The following is a 22,166-nucleotide window of genomic DNA, read 5'->3' on the forward strand; positions in this document are numbered from 1 at the left end:
GGTTCAGCTACTGTAAAGAAAAGGGCGCCGTCTCTCGCTCTTTAATCTCATGAAGTGCTCGGCGAGAACGACAGCTTTGTTTCTCCGACGCGCCCTGAAACAAGCTCCATATCTCACGCGCTTGAGCGCCCGCTCAACATCTCGCCGTCGTAGACTGAGCTTTGGCATGTTTGGCAGAGCTCCTTGAGCGCAGTGTTCAACCAGTATGGATCAACCGATTGATCCATATATAAGGCACTCCGGATTATAAGGCACTGTCGTTTTTTCAGAAAATTAAAGCATTTTAAGTGCGCCTTGGAGTGCGGAAAATGCGGTATATTTACTTTAATACTAGAGGGCGCCCCACTTGTTGAACAACGACAGGCGGACAAGAGCAGCCGTTTCGAGCGAGAGCCTTATTGTTTTATTAATCTGATAGTTTAAATTGTTTGTGCTTCATCAATTAATGTTTCACATAACTAATGTGCCGCATCATAAATATTTTTATATTAATTTCAAACTTTTCAAAATTGAAAATTAAAACCTTTATTTATTTATTGTAAATGACCTTTCACGGCCCACCTGCAGTACCTTCGCGGCCCACACTTTGGGAATCGCTGGTGTAGCGTTTTCACAGGGGTGACAAAAATGACAAAAACTCCGGAACAGTCCAGAAACCAAACATACTGCAGACAAAGATATTCGGCCGGCCACACTGCGGCTTAAAACTGTTTTGTGAGTTTTGTTTCTGTCATAGACCTCATACACTCTCTTGGAACAGCTAACTGCCACCATGCAACACACAATGAACACCCATCATAATAACGCGAGTCAATGAGGACATTACAACAGAGAAAGAAGAAGTTATGATTTATGAGAGTTTACCTCCTTTGTCCGTCATTACATTACAGGTCATTTAGCTGACACTTTTATCCAAAGCAACTTACATTACATTTTTAACCCATGGCTTTTTCACATTTTGCCCATGAAGCAATTAGGGCTTAGGTATCTTGCTCAGGGACACTTTGACATGGGGCAGCCAGGGATCGAGCCACCTTGTGGTTCCCAGTGCACCCTCTCTACCCCTGCGCCACAACGAGCCCTAAATAAAATAACAAATCATTAAATAACACATTAAGGAGCAGAACTTCTAGAGACAAAACAAAGACAAGGCTTTGTCAGCTAACAATGTATCAGGCCATGACAAGCAGCATGGACAGGAGCATGGTTGGCAGGTGACACACTTTTTCGGCTCGCAGACTACTTTTCACTCAACTTTTCAATCCAACTCCCGCTCGGGCAATTCGAGCAGTAGCGGTAACCAAACGGAACAACAGCACTGCATACCGGGAGCGCAAAACAAATTGATATCGGGTTGTCGTGGCGCAGGGGTTAGAGAAGGTGTGCTGGGAAGCACAAGGTTGTTGGTTTAATTCCAGGCTGCCCCATGTTCCATGTCGAAGTGTCCCAGAGCAAGACACCTAAGCCCTAATTGCTCCCTGGGCAAAAATGTGAAAAAGCCATGGGTTTAAAGTGTAATGTAAGTCGCTTTGGATAAAAGTGTCTGCTAAATGACCTGTAATGTAATGATATAAAAAAAAAGACAACGAGCCTCTTGTCTATCAGAAGCGACTGCGCATGCGTGGTGACCTGACGTTGCAATGGAAGGGATCACCAGCACTGCGTTGGTGACCTGGTCCTTCACACACGCCACAAGGGGGTGAGTTAACTATATTATGACTATGATAAACTTGTACATGCAATGTATACATTAGAAACCAGTCAAACACAACTCACACTCACATGGGTATTTGTTCATTACATTCATTACATTGCTTTTCAAATTAGCCACGAGACTCCACACGCTGCTGTCCATGGTAAGTTTAGGAGCAGTAATGTCCCATTGGCCTTTAAAGAGTGAGGAGACAAACAACACCCCACCTCATGCACACACAAGCACCTCATAAATGTTTTTATTTATTTATTACATTTACCCATTTTCAGTTCCGCTTAGGTCTGCTCTTCCCAAGAATAGTGGCAGGTGCTTTGTGTCTGAACGGTGGATCCTTGATGACTAAGAATGTTGGTCATGGAGTCCCAAAAGGTTCGGTGCTTGGACCTATTTGATCCTTTAGGCAATGTTATAAAAAACACCACTATTGTTATGCAGACAATACTCAATTGTTTCTACTGATAAAGCCAGACGAGACCGGCCAGCTTGTTAGACTTGTACTTGGGGACATCAAAACTTGGATGATCAGCAACTCTAATGTTGAATTTAGAGAAAACTGAGGTCATCTGGATAGGCCCAGAGCGCCCAAGTCAGCTCTCTGGTGATATAGTCTCTAGATGGAATTGCTCTGCTGTCCAGCAGCACAATAAAGATTCTTGTCATCTTTATCCATTGTCCATTATTGTTATCTTTAACAAAGTTGTGCCCTTTAGCTCCCAGATAAAGCAGAATTCAAGGACTGTCTTTTCCGTAGCAATTACATGAGCTACAATTTTACTATAACTAGGCTTGAGTGTTCATAACATTTAATCTGCTGTCAGAGACTGATTTGTGGTTGTTTGTTACTGATGTTCCTATTAGTCAGAATTTTGTGGTATCTCACAATGAGTCAGAGCAAAGTTAAGCAGTCAGCCACAACGTTGTTTCATTAAAGGCAAATTGTTTGTGATCTAGTTTTGCAACCGAGGGATATAAAAAATAAAGTTCCACCTTCTTATAGTAACTGAAAACTCCCAAAACAAAAATTATTTAATTCAAGAAACCTCTTTTAGAAACACAAGAAATGTTATCATCTCCCAGACATATTCTTACAGACTTAAGTGATACAGACCAAGTTAATACTTTTTGTCTTGTATTCCCAGCAGTAGCATTGTGCTAAATTCATTACATTGCTTTTCAAATTAGCCACGAGACTCCACACGCTGCTGTCCATGGTAAGTTTAGGAGCAGTAATGTCCCATTGGCCTTTAAAGAGTGAGGAGACAAACAACACCCCACCTCATGCACACACAAGCACCTCATATTTTCATCCCTGAACACCAAAATCATGTATCTCCTCATGCTAATACTTTGGCAAGACGCTAATAAAAATTCATTCTGAAGTCAGAACAATGAGCCCAAAATTAGTTTATATTTTATACTCTATACTGTTACTTCAAGTAAAACTGAAAAATGCATCCGCTGCATGCAAATTGCGCTTCTCGTTAGTGACTGCCACAAAAAAAGTCCTGTCATCAAGATTATGCCTAAAAATAGAAATACCTTTTAGCTTTGAAAGTGAGGGCTTATTTCTAAGTGCTTTAAAAAGTTAGATCAAAACCTTCTTGTCTAAAAATAAAATCTCCAAAAGTTGCACCTGCCGGTGTGGGCTCTTACCAGCATTAATGGTGGCTGCTCAGGAAAGTGCTCCACACAGTAGTAGTCTGGCAAAGCATTCTGGTCCAGGTGACATTGGCTCCCAGCTGTCCTCAGGCCTTTGTCAGAACCACACACCTTACACATGGCCGACTTGTCCATGCTGCAAGGTTTACAGTTCTATCCCAGCCAAAGATAAAGGAATCCCACTGAGTGTATTTGATCACTCAGATTATCCAAGTTGTGCTCCCTTCCCCCTAAAAACGTACACACGGTGGGGGTGACCCCCCAACAGTTATGGCTAAATCTCACTTGCCTTCGGCCTGAGCAGCGTTTTAGTCCTTGTTGAACCGCCACCTTGAGCAGAGTGCTAGCCCTTCCTCATGGCTAATTCCAATTCTCTGAACTTTGACGAACACCCCCCTAACCTTGGCTATTTTTACACCCACCAGCCGAGCTATGTATGTCGAGAGAAAGAGCAGAGAGAAAGGCAGTTGGCATGCCAATGCTGGAAGACCCATTGAGTATGGACTGAGATGTCGCCAATATGTGAAAATATTTTCTCACCATATGCAGTCTTTGTCAAATCAAGCACACTAAATTTCAAAAGAGAAAATAAAACAATTTGTCTGGCAAACCCAGTGCATTTATGCTAAGTGTATTAAATCGCAAGCGTATTAAATCGCATAAATATCATATCCCGATATTTCAAATTTAACCTAACAAACCAACTAAAGGGTTTGCAACCTGTCAAAAATTTGAGCAATGATAACAAGGCTTCCTGCCTTGTCATTTAGGCAAATGTAAAGTGGGTAGTAAGTATTAATGATTGAGTTCAAAATAGTATTAGTAAAGACAATCAGTCTAACCGCACTACATATGCACACACTAACTAGTACTGCAATTGTTGTTACTGCTGCTGATTGCCATGTATGTGTAAGGCTCATTTAAGTTTACATATACAGCCAGTGTAACCTGCCTGGACACGACCTTTTCCTAAAAGCCTTCAGCCACTATGAAAACCAAGCTGTGCTTTGAACTGCATGCTTACTTAATATCTGCTTAAGTGCACTTTTATCTCCAAGAGGAGATAATGTAGGAATCTATTTGCTTTTTAGCAAGCAAATAACTGAAGGAAATATTGAATACTTGTCAGAATCTGGCATTATGGGTTTTTGAGGGAACAGATGGCAATAGACTGAATCATAAAAACTGCAGTCACCTGCATGTGCTGTTCTAACGGCCCGGGTGGTTAGAACAGCACACAGGATTGTGGGAGACCTGGACACTGTGTATGTGGGCGCATACAGAAGAAAGCCAGCAACATCAAACACCAGGGTCACCCTTTGTTCATTCCACTGCCATTAGGAAAATTATTCAGGACTATTAAAACTCAAACTATGGAACAGCTTTTTCCCCTGAGTGGTTTCCTCCATCACACCCTCACTCAACACCCCACCCAGCTCACACCGGACAGTACTGCGGGGGGACAAACACTGACAAAAACACATCACTTTAAACAAAGCACCCTTCTCACTTTTTAAGCCATTATTGCCTGTGTTTTTATGTCTTATTGAATTCAAATTTATTTTATGTAATGTCCTGTCTTAATTTTTTTGTACGTTGGGGGCGTTTCCCCCACCGTTGACTGGTGTACAACACTTTTTTTCTTCAGCATGATGTTATCTTCACCTCATGTCCCAAACCAGTTAATGAGAGCAGGCTTGGCGATTTATTAGAGCAGATGTGTCAGACTGTGGCCCAGAGCTGTATTGATTCATGGAAATTAGTCATTTTACAGCATTAATGTTATATTATTTAAGAGCTTCAGCAGGTGCCTGCTGTGACAACGGCCACCACGGTGGGGTGACCGTTGGGGCCACCATCAGACGCAGAGTTTCGACACCCCCGTGAGTTTGCTTCATTCATCCTGGTCGGTGTTTACATGCCGCCGCCGGGCAACGTGCATGAGGCACAGCGGACACTCGCCGACCAGATACGCCGTGTGGAGCGGACCAACCTGGACTCCTTAGTTATTGTCCTCGGGGACTTCAACAAAGGAAATTTCACCCATGAACTTCCTAAGTACAGACCGTTTATTAAATGCCCCACCAGAGAGGAGAACACTGTTACACGACAGTAAGCAGGGCTTATCACGCCATCCCTCGTGCTGCACTGGGACACTCTGACCACGTCATGGTCCATCTGATTCCTGCATACAGGCAGAAACTAAAGCTCTGCAAGCCTGTGGTGAGGAAAACCATTGAAATATACCTCATAATAATAAAAAACTAATTAAAGAATGTATTCATATGGAGTATTGCAACATCCTTGCCTTATAAAGAACCAGATCCGGTATTATTGGTGGAATGGCATTCAAACCTTTCCCCTCTGATTGGACTTTTAGTTGCAACTGTGACTTTTTATTTTATCCTTATTTAATTTATACATTCAAATCTTAATACTTCCTAAGAAGTCTTCCTTGTATATGAGTTTTAAAATATGATTAATTCCCCACATTTTTTGTATTAATATTCAACTAGTATGTATCATATTTTATTATTATTATTATTGTTATTATTATTTTATTTTGTAAGGAGTAGGCAAACTACCAGTCTTTGTCGAGTGTGCTCCTCTTATGTAATCCACTTTATAGGTGCCAAATCCAAGGGACAATGCACCGCTAAATGGAGATGAAAGATTTTGATCATAGGCAGTACCCAGAATTGAGATCAAGAACACACATGCAGGCAGATAAATGGAACGCAGATCTTGGAGATCTCGTAATCTTGATGTATTTTTGTCAATTCGCAGGGAGCAAACATGCTAGATGCAAGTAGAGTCACAATTTTACAAATTCTCCCAAAGAAACACATACTTCATACTTATTTGATTCAGCTTTGCTTCATGAAATGCGATTAGAAATGGCCTTCCACTTTTATGTCACTTAACATTGCCTTTTCAGTTTCAGTAACCTTCTCCCTGACATAATTTACTAAATGTCCCCTTCCATCTCTGCAAAACACTCATCTAATTAGTGTAGCCAACAAATGAGGCAATGGATATTTGTGTGTGTATGGTTAAAGGAGACAAAGGTCAAACCTGGCCTTGGAAGAGTAAGCAACACAATATCTTGAAATCGGCACAATTTAAAACAATACCACATGCCACAGAAATCCCCCTTCCTCTCCCTTCCCATCCAACCCCCTTCAGCATTCCCTCTGTGGGTCGGTAATCCACTGGGCGGAGCAGTTGTAGGCAACAGACACTTTTAATCTATGAGGGACCATATGGCTCACTGGCTGCAGCAGCGAGGAGGAGGAGCGCTGGGTAAAGCCCCTTGTATTGCTGCATGTTCGCTCTGTGGGGGGAAATGTGATCACATGTGTCTTTACAGGCAGGGGAAAGGAAAGAGCGAGGTTTTAGAATAAAAATTCATGTGGTTTTACTGAAGCAGCTAATTGATTTTAACACAATTGTGTTCTGTTAAATATGCTTTATCTATATCCTTTAATATCTAAGTTTCCTAATGTGAATGTGGACCTACAGATTTACCTTTGCAGGCTTCGGTAGTGCACAGACTAGGAATAGGGGATAGAAAGAAAGGATACCATGTTACAGAATTGTATTGACGTGCATTCAGTTAGCCAGGCAAACAATCATCTGTGATTAAATATGATTAAAAATAAACCATACTGTATAAATTTACTGCCACAGCGATGTATTAATGAGTATTACACAGTACACTCAGCAGCCTACACAGAAAGAACTGTTAACAAGCTGTGTTATGAAAAAATAAATGAAAAGATGAATTAACGAAATTGGAGGCAAGGTTGCTATGGAAACACAGATTCTGAAACGATTTCTTCAGATTGTTCTTTTGCTAAAACATAATGAACTTGCACAAATGTCTTTTCTGTGTCAAACAGTATTGAGAGTGAGAAATCCGGTTTGTTCTAAACAGGACAGTGACAGGATAATGACATGTTGGATGTTTCTATTTTCCAAGAGATGGGACTGACATGTTGAATTGAGGATTGAATTGAACACAGAGGATAATGGTACAAAGCTTGAAAAAAGCCTCTTTACGAGCCACCACCACCTGGTACCTGATAACGGACTGACTTGTTAACAAACGTCCCATGACAAGGAAACGGATGTGGGATTGTGACTCCAAAACTGAATTCTAACCAGCAGCAGTCAGAATGCTGGGAGTACTGAGGCATTTTTTAACTGATATAGGTCCAGATGACATAACTTCCTACCTCTAGTCTTATACTAATCTTCATAGTGCTTGTGTTGGATTGAGCGTTTAGAGTAAAATTCCTAATAAGTATTCACAACGTAGAAAAATACTTTCCCACTTTTATGTTCAAAACCCCATAGTCCGGTATAGTTACCTAGTTAACTACTTACGCTATCTTGGGTCTACATGGTACATTGCGCCAGATGTTCAAATAATTATTATAATACGGGTAGACAAAATACAGCGTTCTGATTGGTTGAGAGTGAGTCATAATATACAGTTGCCGTTCACATTGACCCGAGCGCTCCATATCACTGCACAGTCAAAGTTATTTGACATTTTTACAGCTTTTAAAAATCTGAAATCAAATCTGGAAAACACACAAATGATCGGTTTCGGGCAATGCAAGCTTTCGCAACCGGACAATTAAGGTGGACGTCATGAGCAATGTGAATAAATGAGATGGTGCGGGACCCGATGCTGTCTACATGCACGTACGGGGATTATTTTATCTCTGCACTACTGCAGAGGTGTCAAAAGTATTCACATTCGTTACTTAAGTAGAAGTACAGATACTAGGGTTTAAAAAGACTCCCGTAGATGTTGAAGTATCGACTCAAGCTTTTTACTTAAGTAAAAGTATGAAAGTACTGGTTTCAACACTACTTAAAGTATAAAAGTAAAAGCAATGTAAGAAATTCCATTAAGGACAAACTCTTACACGTTAGTCCGTTACAATGTGATCAGAAGGTGCCTGCAGATCACGTGACCTGCCGTTGGGATGGTGGAAACATGGCGATATTCAGAGACACAAAACCAAAACAACAGATGTATCTAACTTAAACACACAAACCACAACCCATTTTCCAGTGACACGAGTCACACACGTTTTTCGCATTGATTAGGTAGACTGCAGTGTCTCCCCCAGGTTTACTACGTCATGGGGGGGGGGGTCTGACTTTTTACGGGGTGGGGGGGCGCACCCGTTTATAATGATGGGAAACACTGAACTGGCAGCGGACGGTTATCAAAACATTGGCCAAATAACCAGTATTTCCAGGCTTCTTGAGCAAACACGGAATCCCTGTGCGTTCATTTCTCAAGCCGCATTAAGACACACATCACTTTATTTAATACGCTACTTGCAAGTCGCGTATTAAAAAATAAATACTCCAGTAAAGTATAGATACCCAAAATTTCTAAGTACAGTACAGACACCTCTGCACTACTGAAATGAGATACACAACATTTGGTGGCTACAACTATTTTGTGCTGAAAGGTAGCTATTTATTTAATTTGTATTATTTCACTGGTAACTGAATAATAAAAGACAATAAGATACTTGAGGCAGTACTTTATTGTCCAATAATGTAACAGTTCGGGGGTGTTGTTGTAAGCTGGCAACCCTTGAACTGATAGGCTGATAGGGCTGCACAGTATTCTGTTTCAAACGGTACATTTAAAGCCAAGCAGCCGGAGCTAATTGTCGTATGTGTGTTGAGATTGAGTCATGGTTATAACTTTATAACAACAATGAATAACCCACAACAAACACTCTTTATCAGGGTAAAACACCACAACAGCTTGTGACACATAAACAATTTGTAACACTAATAATTACAGTACATGTAATTACAGTACAGTTATAAAAATGACTTCGCTGAACTGCATGCTGGGTACATCTCACAACAAAGAAGTAACTGTTGCTAACATGACCTGACCTGGACAGTTTTTAGCTACCTATCCGGTACAACTATTGATAAAAAATTATCGTGTAATGTTTTGAGCTGATTCAACGGTGTTAAAGTAGGTGTTAGCTCCTTACCTTTTGAGCCAAATACTGTTTGAATTATGAAAGTAAAAATTTTCGTAACAAGAGGTAACAGGACGCCGGTAACAGGGAACAAGCAAAAGGCAAACCTCTGTTCGGTAGCTGGTGAGAGGCGAACAGCTGTTTGGGTAGCGGCTAGTGGCGAACAGCTGTTTGCAACAAGCTAACATGATAACAAGCTAACTCGCCGGCCAGTTGTGAGCAAGTTGGCCGTTGTAGTGAGGTCCAACCAGCTGCTCAACTCAAACATGCTTACAGGTATACAGACACCTAGTGTTGTGTAGATTAGTAGTGTGAGATGCATCCGACCGTAGCGTGGTCCAGAAATTGCGATTATTTAACTACACAGGCGGTTTTAAAACAGATGGTAGATATGCCTAGATATGCCTACATCAGTTATCTGTAACCAACAAAATCAACGTGAATGTAATTGATTCAATTGTGGATTTGGAGAATCGTGATCCTTGCTCACGATTCTCCAAATCCACAATTGAATACAATTTTCAATAGTAAGATTACAATTTGATTTGCCACACCAAGGCCATATGGTCAAATTTATGATGATGATTTATATCACCCTGTTTACTCCATGCGCCACGTCGACCCCATATTTCTCGCTGTACATAACACAAACTGAATTTGAGAAACACATTTTGTAAACTTTTTAGAAGCTAAGAAAAAGGAACATATTTGTGGTTTCATTTGCTACCTGACTGTTGAGCATTACAGGAAAGTAGAGGAGAGGGAAAATGGGGAGTGCAACTAAAGTGAGGATTTAAAAAGATGTATATTAAGTGAAGATATTAAATTCATCATTTACAAAATATATATATAAAAACTGGACATATTTTCTTACTAAACCCACCTCATCACATTTTTGAATACATTTACCAGGCTGGGAGATTCTAATACAATTGCATAATGCATTGTGGGCAGTGTGGAGCAGTAATGCCTAAAATCAATACATCTCTAGTCCTCATATTTGACTTCTGTCCAGTCAATTGTATGCATAGTACTAAACTGCTGAAGAGTATCACATTTACTTCTTCTTAATATAAAGAATATGACTGGAATATGCGGCACGGTGGTGTGGTGGTTAGCACTGTCGCCTCACAGCAAGAAAGTCCTGGGTTTGACTCCCCCAGTGGCCTTTCTGTGTGGAGTCTGCATGTTCTCCCTGTGTCTGCGTGGGTTCTCTCCAGGTTCTCCGGCTTCCTCCCACAGTCCAAAGACATGCACGGGGGATCAGGTTAATTGGGGACTCTAAATTGCCTGTAGGTGTGTGAATGTGAGTGTGAATGGTTGTATGTCTCTGGGTTAGCCCTGCGATTGGCTGGCGACCAATCCTGGGTGTACCCTGTCTCACGCCCGCGACCCTGTGTGCAGGATAATTGGTTTGACGATGGATGGATGGACTGCAATATGGTTCACTTAAAAAACATATTGATAGCAAAATTTAAAAAATGTAAGTATTTCCTGACTCTTTTTTTTACACTATTCTACTGCATTTGCTTTAAATGTTCCCACTTCTCCTTCCACTTTATCTTTAAGAGACTCTGATACCCTAAATGACAAATAGTGTAATAAAGAATAAAAAAAAGAATATTTACACATGTAGTAATGCCTGGACCGGATCCAGTAGGGCAAATTAATCCTTGTGCGCCCTTTTTAATTGATTTGGTGTGGTAATAATTATTTTTACACACCGTACAACTGCAGCATGGCCTGTGAAAAAAAGCACACGTCAGAGGCTGTTGTGTGGCTGTTGTGTGGAGGGAATTCTCCGAAAAGAAATTCAGGCAGATATCTCAAGCTAAGCTCCTTTGAGTGATCTTTCCCCTTGCATAACTAAGCCACACCATCAGCTGCTATATTGCACTGCACATCCAACTTTGACCCACACCACTGTGGCGATAGGGTCTGAGAGATGCTGGGTTCATGTGCTTTTGTTTCACATCTAGAAATCACAGAATTCACAGACTGATATAAAGTTTAAACTTATGTCAAGATTTTGTAGAGACCTGGAAGACCAACATCCACTGGCTCCGTAAATTTACTTTAAGGGAAACAAGAATATTGCCTAAAATGTACGGTAGAAAGCCCAAAAGGCAGATCAGGGGCCTCATTTATAAACGTTGCGTACGCACAAAAGAAGGCGTACGCCGCTCTCTACGCAATAATTGGTATTCATAAAAAGGAAACTTGATGGAAAAATGTGCAGTCCTTCACGCAAGCTCGGACCCATGCGTACGCACAAAAACAGGTGAAATGAGAACCGTCGGCAAATGCAAGAAACACGCAAACGTGTGTGAAAGCGTGTAAAACTAGACTGTTGTAAAAGAAATGCCAATACTGCCTCTCATAAATAACACGAACACCCGATTGATCGATCTGCAGCGTAAAACAAACATAAATACAAATTAACACATTTTCAAAAAGAAAAGTAGGGTAGACCCTGTTCGTAGTGGATTCTCAATCTTTTGGTTGCCCTGCCAACAAAATTGGTAAATCCACTGAGCTGCACAGTCCCATAGTGCCACAGGAAACAGATCATAAAAACTCTAATCCAGGATTTTACCATCCCAGTTCAGCATCAAACAGCAGTGCATGCTCAGCATCCCTGTTCCATTAGTGGGGGTTTGTGTGGGTCGGGATTTGTGGTGGGGGGATCATTATCCACATCTCTACCACTGACATTCCACCCTAAATTGCATCAGTTCGGCACCCAGCTGTGCCTTGAAATTGATGGAAAAACAGACAACCATGAAAGTGGCTTTCCCTGCAGGACAGCTAAATATTGTAAAGCTGCAGGGGTCAGAGCTGCATCGAAATGTACCGTCATAGAAGGAGAAGAAAGCATGCTTTTTGCTTGCATTTGAAAAGCAGATATTCACATTTACCACACTCAAGTTGTTAAGTCTTCAGGAGCAAATTGGAGTTCAGTATCTTACACAAGGACACAACACTGGATTGGAGGAGCCAGGGATCAAACCGGTTGATACTTCAATTTATGGGGGACTGTCATGTCCAAGAAGCGGTGCTAATCAGGTTGTCTCGTGTCTATGTTGTCTCACGGTTTTCTGTTTTATTTTGAAAATTAACCTTCCTCTCGTTTCAGGTAACTTGCTCCTTCTGCCTGTGTGCCGGTCAAATTGTCTGGCCTGCCCCAGATTGTTTCCACCTTTGCCCTCACCCTGTGTGTTTATATTGTCTGCATCTCCCTTTGTCCTGTGCCAGTTTGTCTTGTCCCATGTTAAAGAGAACCTGCGTGTACCCATGTCCTTTGCCAAGTCTTGCTTCGTTTTTTTGTACTTTGTTCAAGCTTGCTTTCTGTTGATTCCTTTTTCAGCCTAACATTTTTAGATCCTTTTTTGTTCTTAGGTTTAGTATAGGGTTTTTTCCTCTGTGAGAGTGATTTTCATTTGTTGTCTTTTTGTATATAAACAACGATTTTGAACCTCGTCTCAGGAGTCGTGCATTTGGGTTCAGGGCGATTGTCCGGTCGTGACAAGTACAAGCTCCAACTCCTGAACCAAGGTTACCCCAATACACACTCTAATGCAGGGATGCCCACACTTTTCCGGCTCGCAAGCTACTTTTCAACTAACCAGGTCATGGCGATTTACCCCCTCTGTGCCGGCTGACAGGGGGGACTGGTATGGAGCCAAATCCAGGTCAAAAGTTTTGTTCATTTGAAAAACAAATGTGAACCTGAAAGTTAAAGTTTTGCTGTTGAACATTGAAAAATAAAAATAAAATGTGGACGAAAAAATATTTTTGCCATGAATATAGTTTTGACTCAGCTCTATTTTTTTTTGAATAAAATATTTTTTTTCAATCTTCACTTATATATATATTTTGATATTCACTATTGTATTTTTTGGTTGCAGATTTTTTCAATGTTCAACAACAAAACGTTAAGTTTCAGGTTCACATTTGTTTGACCTGGATATGGCTCCATAGACCGGCCGGTAAATAGTAGCGGTGACATGCTCCAACAGCACATAACGAGTCGAAGAAAACAACGAGCCGCTCATCGGTCAGAAGGAGGGAACTGTCACAAGCATCCCACACATGCTTGGTCATTACCTTACTGGAGTCAGCCTGGGTTGCTTTGGAATGAAATTAAATGCGTCCGTTAGTGAGCAAGGATCACTAATTAGCATTAGCATTAGTTTCGATCATATCCCGCGGTAGACCGCGCATGGGTGACGTAATTTTTTTTATCGATGGTAAGTTCATGACCAGCTGCTAATACACTTTCTAAAACTGAGATCCTGCGTTGCTTTAATTGATTTGTGTTTTATTCTTGAAGTTTTGTACCAAAACGCTACATGTTTGGTGCAACAGCAGGATTGATCAAACGAGAATGCGCATTTCACAGTTGGGAGCCTGGGAGCTTTTCTATGTAGGCTATTACTCCTGCAGAGGAGATGCAAAATTGCACTGCAGTGCTGTAGCAGGTGCAATGAGGGACACAGCAGTATGTGAATGAGGCGTACTGAATAAACAGTGAGTTTAGATGTAATAGAAATGGTCAAAGAATCTTCCATTAGATTTGTTAGAGAGAGTGGTGATAGAATCAAAGGAAAGATACTGTTTTGGACAACAGCAGTAACAAAATGGGAACATCCTCAAAATATTCAAGTGCTTCGATCATATGACGGATACACGCTATGTTAAAAAGTCATGTTGTATTTTACATAGGAAGAAAATGAATAGTTTGTTGGAATACTACCAAAGCTTAAGATTTTACAGTGACTAAATAATAAGTAAATTAAATTTCTCTGGGGGTGTTGTGAATTCTTCACGAGAGAATGTTGACGCCTTTATTTTGAAATTTTATTTTGACAGCGCAAGTTGTATCCGCTTCCGGTACCGCGAATAATACACGCTACGCGACACGGACAGTAGATCCGTTAGATTGAGTCATTGATGATGTAAATTATGTTACCTCAATTTTGTACTCATCTGCTCACACTGTTAAGTCTGTTAGCTTAGGTGTGTTTACTGTGTTCACTGTCAGTGTTAATTCTGTAATGTAGCCATTCCATAATCGCTCAATGTTGAGCTAAGTGGCTAATCTGGCTAGCGAGCCTGCATTATTCAGTTTGCAATTTGTTTTCTGTATTTATTTCAGAAACTCCATCTTTACGTTCATCTTCCTGTCCACTATGTAATTCCTTCTGTCAATTGATCTGTGAGCCTGCATCAACAGATAAATACAGAAGGATATTCACCAACCAGATGTCTGCGTGTTCTCTGACCGGAACCCTGTAGTGGTCAATGTCCTACAACAAATCAGCATCTCAGGGGGCGAATCCCCAACAAATGGTCCTTCGAGCCGGATATATTGACTACTACAGAAGATGGCATCTGGGGAAAGACTTACCCATCAGCCTCATTATGAAGAGCAACAGAGTCATGTGAGACATCATCCCTAAACATCTTGAGGACTACGTCCTTGCCTACAATCCGCAGCGACCTGCCCTTTCCTCCCACACTACAGAAGAGCAGAGAGGAGCAGCGGCCGCAGCGGACGGTAGCCGAGCGGATGCAGCCTCTTTTTCGGACCGACGCACAGTCTCACAGAATACCAACTCTGATGACATACTGAACACCACTTCACTAAAACGACTCGTCGAATCCATCTCTAGGAATGAGAAGGAGGAAGATGCTGAAGTGGTTAAGCTAACACATAAACTCCAGCAGTATGAACTCCGCCGTCGTCAGGAGCTGCTGGAGCACATTGCTTCCTTCATGAGGGAAGAAGAGAAGAGGGAGACAGAGAAGAGCGCCTCACCACCATCAATGCCCTCGTCTCCCGTGCCTCAACCTCATCGATTCCTCATTTCCCCAGCTACTTGGTTTCACCGCCAGAAGAGCGTGCCAGGGACATTGAACCTCAGGCTGGTAGCACTATAACAGGACGTATGTTTGGGAGACCAGAGACTGAGGTTAGAACCTACACCCCTATAGCAGGTGAACTGAGACAAAATTCTGTATTTACCCCAGTGCTTCCAGCCCAATCAGATCGTTGGGTTTCCTCGTATTCTGTAATTTCATCAGGTATGATGACACCTACTCGGGTCCAGCAGAGCTCTACCAGGCCAGAACCACTGCAGTCTCATGCTTCAGAGCTACCTCCCCCCTGTGGTGATGCAAGACGAGTATGTGGACAGTTGAGTGCTACGGCTCCGATACATGAGCCAGCAGCAGTCTCCTACAGCCATCCAGACGCACAACGTTACCACTCACCACAAGTGATACCTCACACCCTCTACAGCCATGGCCCACCTCAGTATGCTACATTGCCTTCATTAATTCCACCACCTCAGCAGACTCTATCTGTCCCAAGGGATAACTCATATTCAGCTTATCAGATGCATCTGCCATCAGGTCAGACAGTGATCACATACAGCCCCGGTTTGCCACACCTGGGCTGTGGCAAACCAAAGCTCTGCATATGGTGTGCCAACACCCAAAATCCCAGACTTCTCCATTGACAGCGAAAAGGAGTTTGCTAACCTGAAGATGGCTATAGATAACCTGCTTGAGCCTCATTCGGTACTGTCTGAAAAGTATAAATATCATGTACTACTTGAACATCTTAAACTGCCTGAAGCGCAGATGATTGGTCAGTCTTGTCGTCACCATCCAAATCCATACTCAGCAACTATGCAAGCCCTGCAGTTACAGTATGCTCAGCCACACCAGCTGGCACAAAGCGAGATAGCAGCCATTCTGACCACCTCAGATGTGAAGCCTGGTGATGCCCACACTTTCCAGAGTTTCGCCCTACGAGTTCACCTCTTAGTGAGCATGCTGCTCTCCCTAGAAGGACCCAAAGGCATGGAGCTAAACTGCTGCTCTCATGTTGACCGCTTACTCAGCTACCCAAGTACCACAGGGACGGGTTTATCGAGTATCTACAGATGCAGGGAAAGCTGAATAGCACGAGTATCAACCCCAACAACTTGCAAGATCTTAATGGATGGCTTCAAGGCAAAGCTCAACAGCAGCGCTTGTCCAACAGATTAGTGCAGCGCTACCAAACCGGACAACCCCAAGTTATCGGAAGGGAGAAGATCATCCCAAAGAACAAAGGTCAAGGTGCCGCTGTATATCACAGTACAGGGCCCCCTCCGCAGAGTCCTTCTAATAACTTCACACAATCCAAGAAACCATTCAAGATACAATGTCTCTTCTGTGACAGCAAAGAACATTATATCAGTCGCTGTCGCAGTATCACTGAGCAGTCTACAGTTGATTTGGACAAGTGGATAACAGATGGCGGGCGCTGCTGGAAATGTGCACGATCTCATGGGCCTGAGTAGTGCAACCTCAAGAAACCCTGTAGCGACTGCAATGGTATTCATCTCCAAGTTCTCCACGGTGTAGCACAGCATCGATCCAACAACGGTCCAACAGCTCCAGCTGACCGGTGATTCTGAGACGCTTACGTTACGCACAGTGCGGACAGACATCACACAGCTACAAGGGTCAACGGTCAACATTGAAATCTCCCCCAAAGATAACCCACAAAAGTGCTACAAAGTGCAGGGAGCCTTTACAGCTGCAGGCCTAGACCTAGTAGAGCAGACCTACCCCACACAAACACTCCAAAGACGACATGCTCACCTGCGAGGAATCCCACTGAAGCCTTTTTTTAATGCCAGTCCAATGGTGCTGCTTGGATCAGATCATGTACATCTGATTACTCCCACAAAGCCGGTACGTAGAGGAGCTAACAGCGGACCTGTTGCCATCCATACCGCTCTTGGATGGGCTTTGCAAGGTGCTGAACGATGTGGATCTCAGGAAACTAAAGTGGAGCAATGTCTTTTCACCACAGTTGTTCCTTTCAATGACCTCCTGCCGTTTCGCAACGAGAAATTGGTAGTCCGTTCCCGTGAGGACCAAGAAGCCATGAACCTCTTAGAAACAAAGACGCAGAGAGTCAACATTGAAGGAGTTCAGCGCTATGCAACCCCTCTCCTGACAAGAAGAGGAGCCCCTAAACTGAACAGTACAACTCATTCTGTCATAGCTCAGCTGCGAGCCACAGAGAAACGACTCAAGGAGGATCCGGAGAAGGCAGATATCTATTCAGAGGAGATTGGCAAGCTCATCCGGGCTGGTTACGTCAAAAGGCTTCTGCCTAACGAAGTGAACCAATCTGAGGAGGCATGGTACCTCCCCCATCACCTTGTGTGTCATAACAAGAAGTCAAGACTGGTCTTAAACTCCTCTTACAGTCATCAGGGTTCCTCAATGAACGACCAGCTGCTACCTGGACCCACTCTGGGACCTTCGCTACTAGGTGTCCTTCTACGATTCAGACAGCATTCGGTTGCCGTAAGTGGAGACATCCGTGCAATGTTTCATCAGGTTCGTCTTCTGCCTGAGGACCGATCACTCCTCCGGTTCATCTGGAGAGACATGCACAGCGAAAACCCACCAGATGTGTACGAATGGCAGGTGCTGCCATTTGGCACAACGAGCAGCCTTGGCTATCAATAACGTCCCATTCAACATGCAGCGCTGACCATGAGGACAGCATATCAGGTACTGGCCAGCCAATATGATCCTTTGGGGTTCATTGTGCCTTTCACTACACGTGCCAAGGTACTCATTCAGCAGCTGTGGTCCAAACAGAGAGGCTGGGATGACCCGGACCTGCCCACAGGCCTCCAATAAGCCTGGGAAACATGGAAAAATGAGCTACAGCACCTCAGCAAGGTATCCATTCCCCGATGTTACTCGCCAGTCTCTGTGGAAGAGGCGGACGCAGAGTACGAACTCCATGTCTTCTGCGACGCGTCTGAGAGAGCATATGGAGCAGTGGCCTACCTCACAGTACAGGTAGCAGGCGGCATTCACACATCCTTTGTGATGGCTAGGTCACGAGTAGCCCCCAAGAGGCAACAGACCATACCACGCTTGGAGCTCTGCGCTGCACTAGCAGGAGCTCAATTGGCCAAGCTTGTAGAGACTGAGATCACGCTCACTATCCATCAGACAATCCTCTGGACCAACTCCACCACAGTACTGGAATGGCTCCAATCAGACTCTTGTAGATATAAGGTGTTCGTCGGAATCCGTGTATCTGAGATTCAGGAACTTACTGATCAACAAGCCTGGAGGTACGTGGACACCCGGAGCAACCCAGCCAACGACATAACCCAGGGTAAGACTCTCTTGGAGCTGGTGGAGCCAGGTCATTGGAGTCAAGGGCTGCCGTTCCTTATGCAGAGCACTGAACACTGGCCAAAGAAGCCTGAGCAGGCTACAGCAGTGACTTCAACCGAACTAAAGGGCATCACATTTTGCGGCCTCACAACAGTGGAACCTAAAGACAATCTTCCTGATGCTGCTCAGTTCAGTATGTGGACCGACCTGGTGGAAGCCACTCGTCAAGCAAGCCAGAAGGCTCAAGGGGCGGCCCAGGGTTTGAGATATCACCAAGCTACAAACCCTCAGGAAGCAGAGACCCTTCTGCTGAGGAAGTCTCAAGCCCATAGTTTCCCAGAGGAGGTCACCGCTCTCAAAGCACAGAAACCTGTGCCAAACCACAGTCCCCTGGTGAGCCTGGCCCCAGAATGGGACCCTTCAACCTGTTTGGTTCGAGTAGGAGGGAGGCTGCGAAGGTTGCAGAACACAAGCCTAGGAGAGATCGATCCGATTGTGCTCGATCCAAAGCACCCAGCAACAAAACTCCTTATCAAACACATGGATGAACGTCTGCTACATCCAGGTACGGAGCGGGTGTATGCAGAACTACGAAGGCAGTATTGGATCTTGCGAGGACGACAAGCTGTTAGACAACATCAGCTCAAGTGTTCATCCTGCCAACGCTGGCGAGCTCAACCTAAGGTCCCGCAGATGGCGGACCTCCCACCACAGCGCCTGCGGCTTCTCTGTCCTCAACCCGCGGAATCCACATATCCACACACGGAACTATTTGCCCACTCTTCAAACACGGCAGAAATGGCAGAAGGTCGTTAATAACATTGCTGTTGATGCAGTCGTTCTGATCGTTGACCCATCGCTTCCCAGAGCTCAGTGGCCGATCGGGAAGGTTTGTAAGACAGTCCCTAGTCATGACGGATGTATCAGGACTGCAGAGGTCTTGGTGAACGGTAAGGTCTACACCAGACCGGTAGCTCGTCTAATCCAGCTCCCTGAGTTCAAGTATGATGCTAATGATGCAAAAAAGAATTCCTGTTATTACACATTTGCTGTTCAAATGTGGGGGCGGCTGTTGTGAATTCTTCACGAGAGAATGTTGACGGCTTTATTTTGAAATTTTATTTTGACAGCGCATGCTGTTTCCGCTTCCGGTACCGCGAATAATACACACTACGCGACACGGACAGTAGATCCGTTAGATTGAGTCATTGATGATGTAAGTTATGTTACCTCAATTTTGTAGTCATCTGCTCACACTGTTAGCTTAGGTGTGTTCACTGTCAGTGTTAATTCTGTAATGTAGCCATTCCATAATCGTTCAATGTTGAGCTAAGTGGCTAATCTGGCTAGCGAGCCTGCATTATTCAGTTTGCAATTTGTTTTCTGTGTTTATTTCAGAAACTCTGACGTTCATCTTTACGTTCATCTTCCTGTCCACTATGTAATTCCTTCTGTCAATTGCCCACAATTTGTATAAGAGTCTCATAAGACTATTTTAGCCATGCATTGCCATGCCAAGCCCTCTGATATCTACTTAATCAAACCAAATTGTATTAGGAACATTTGTGCTGGTTTGTTGACTACCTTAATAGAGTATTCAATTTAAAAAAGAATGACGCCCTTAAACAACCTGTTAAGCGACTATGGAGAATAAAATAAAATATTTGAAATGCCCCCCACTCGCTTATTCTACTGCCCCAATGGGAATTCCTCATGCCATCTTCATTTTTCAGTAGAATGCAGTGATCCAAGCAAACAATTCTGAAACTTTTTTCAGAACCTGACAGTGATGCCCATTCTCTCCATATACATTTCACTTGCATCAAACCAAATTTTGCAACTCTCATAACTTTCCTAACAATCTCTGAGTAAATCCAGTATCCTCTATGCTTGATTGTAATGTGCACTGAATAAGAAATAACAGCAATCATGTTTGCAAATACATTAAATAATATAGAACCATAAAGATACAGCATATCTGAGAAGCCCACCTGCCAAATAAAACCACAGCAGTGGGATTCTGTGTGGATGTGTATTCACGAACAAGCAGAACAAACATACAGTGCGCAGCCGGGCAATGCACCAGAGACAATCTGCGTAGGTGCATCTACATGGAGACGAGAGGAGGTATTTGTAGGAATCTGACTGTGGGAGTCGGTGTGTTGGAATGGTGCCCACCCTGGGAAGGTTTATGCGTGGGGATAGAAACCTTGATTGAGGGATTGGTGACTTATGTATCATTTGATGATAAATGAAGGATTGAGTGAGGCAAATCATTCAGCAGTGTACAAGATGACATGAGGACAAGCATTGACAAGAGCATGGATCAAGTCCAATCATTATTGTCATGTCGTGCTGGAATCACAGCTTACTGTGATGCCTGTTTCTTCTGGTTCTGCAAGTGACAATGAACTGGTGGGATTGATCACAGTACACAGTTCAATGATTTAGATCTTCAGTAGTCCGTTGCCCTCTCACTGTTTGTCCCTTAATAATACAACAGCTGGAGATGGAAATGGTAAAGATTAAGTGCGACCTTATTTAAAAAAAAGAAATCCAACTCTTCCTTGGTCTTTGAGAATGGACTCTGAAGTCCTCTTCATTTGATAATGAAAGTGAGACTTTGATGGAGGCACGACTGGAAGTGAGATGAAGAAACAACATAAAGCAGGAGGGGATGAATAGGTGGGTTTCCAGTGAGTCGGCCTGGTACCTTGCGCTTGCGTTCGGCCCGTTCCCGGGATCGTCTCCTTCTCTCTCTGGCTTTCTCCAGAGCCTTCAGGTCCGGAGGTTGATCCATCTCCGACCGGGCCTTCTTAATGTGAGCTGCGGCATGAGCCATGGCTGCCCTCTCACCACTCCCGCACGAATAAAACCAGTCCTTCAAAGTACTCTAAAAACACTTAGTCTCTATAGTATAGATGCCGTCCCTCGATAACAAGCCTTACGCGGTAACCTTCGCTTTATGCCAAAGGACAAATCTCCACAAATAGATGAAAGTCAGAGGATTGAGGTAGAGCTGATAGCCTCTTGTCCTCTAACTCACCAGCTCTCCTCACCCATAGAGAGAGTGTCTGTAAAGCCTCCCTCCCTGCTGCCCGGGTAACTGCATCTGAGAAAAGAATAAATAGAGGAGGGGCTGGGCCGGTACCACCAAGAGGTAGGATAAGAGACCAATAGAAAAGCAGAGGAGCAAGAAATAGAAATAGAGGCCCCTCCCCTTTTTAGAGCTCAGGCTACAGGGGGAGCAGCAGATGCTTTGAACCTGGGAGGCCTCTGAATCGGACTCCAAATGCATGACTTCTTCACTCATAATACATCCAGGCGAAAACCGGGGGAGGGGTGTGTGTGGATTATAGTCAGGGAGGAGTTAAAGGAAACTGTATGTGGGAGGGGATTACGGGACATGGTAGCTTTAGTGTCTTTTGAAAAACAGCAAGGCAGGTACCACTTTTACTGGAGTCAAAGGGGGGGTGGTAGTCACAGTGCCTTCATCATTCCCTACCAGCAGGTCTGAATTGGTACAGTCCGTGTCAGCAACTGGGAAATTT

General features: G+C 43.5%; 1 protein-coding gene across 50 annotated transcripts in view; it reads right to left on the reverse strand.

Moving 5' to 3' along the window:
* The window catches only part of ank2b (ankyrin 2b, neuronal), a 150,492-nt gene that overhangs the window by 99,795 nt on the left and 28,531 nt on the right, over window positions 1–22,166 (reverse strand). For 33 of the 50 annotated variants that reach the window (XM_078105825.1, XM_078105822.1, XM_078105835.1 and 30 more), the window contains exon 1: window positions 3,368–3,718. The exons of 9 other annotated variants lie outside the window; for them this stretch is intronic. In XM_078105825.1, coding sequence (XP_077961951.1) covers window positions 3,368–3,508 — 141 coding nt within the window. In that variant the 5' untranslated portion in view covers window positions 3,509–3,718. Of the gene's footprint in view, window positions 1–3,367; window positions 3,727–21,328; window positions 21,746–22,166 lie in introns of those variants that run through there. 8 more of the 50 variants (XM_078105830.1, XM_078105829.1, XM_078105836.1 and 5 more) reach the window with 2 other exon arrangements.

Source organism: Gasterosteus aculeatus, chromosome 7, assembly GCF_964276395.1.
Source record: "Gasterosteus aculeatus chromosome 7, fGasAcu3.hap1.1, whole genome shotgun sequence".
NCBI classification, from domain to species: Eukaryota; Metazoa; Chordata; class Actinopteri; order Perciformes; family Gasterosteidae; genus Gasterosteus; species Gasterosteus aculeatus.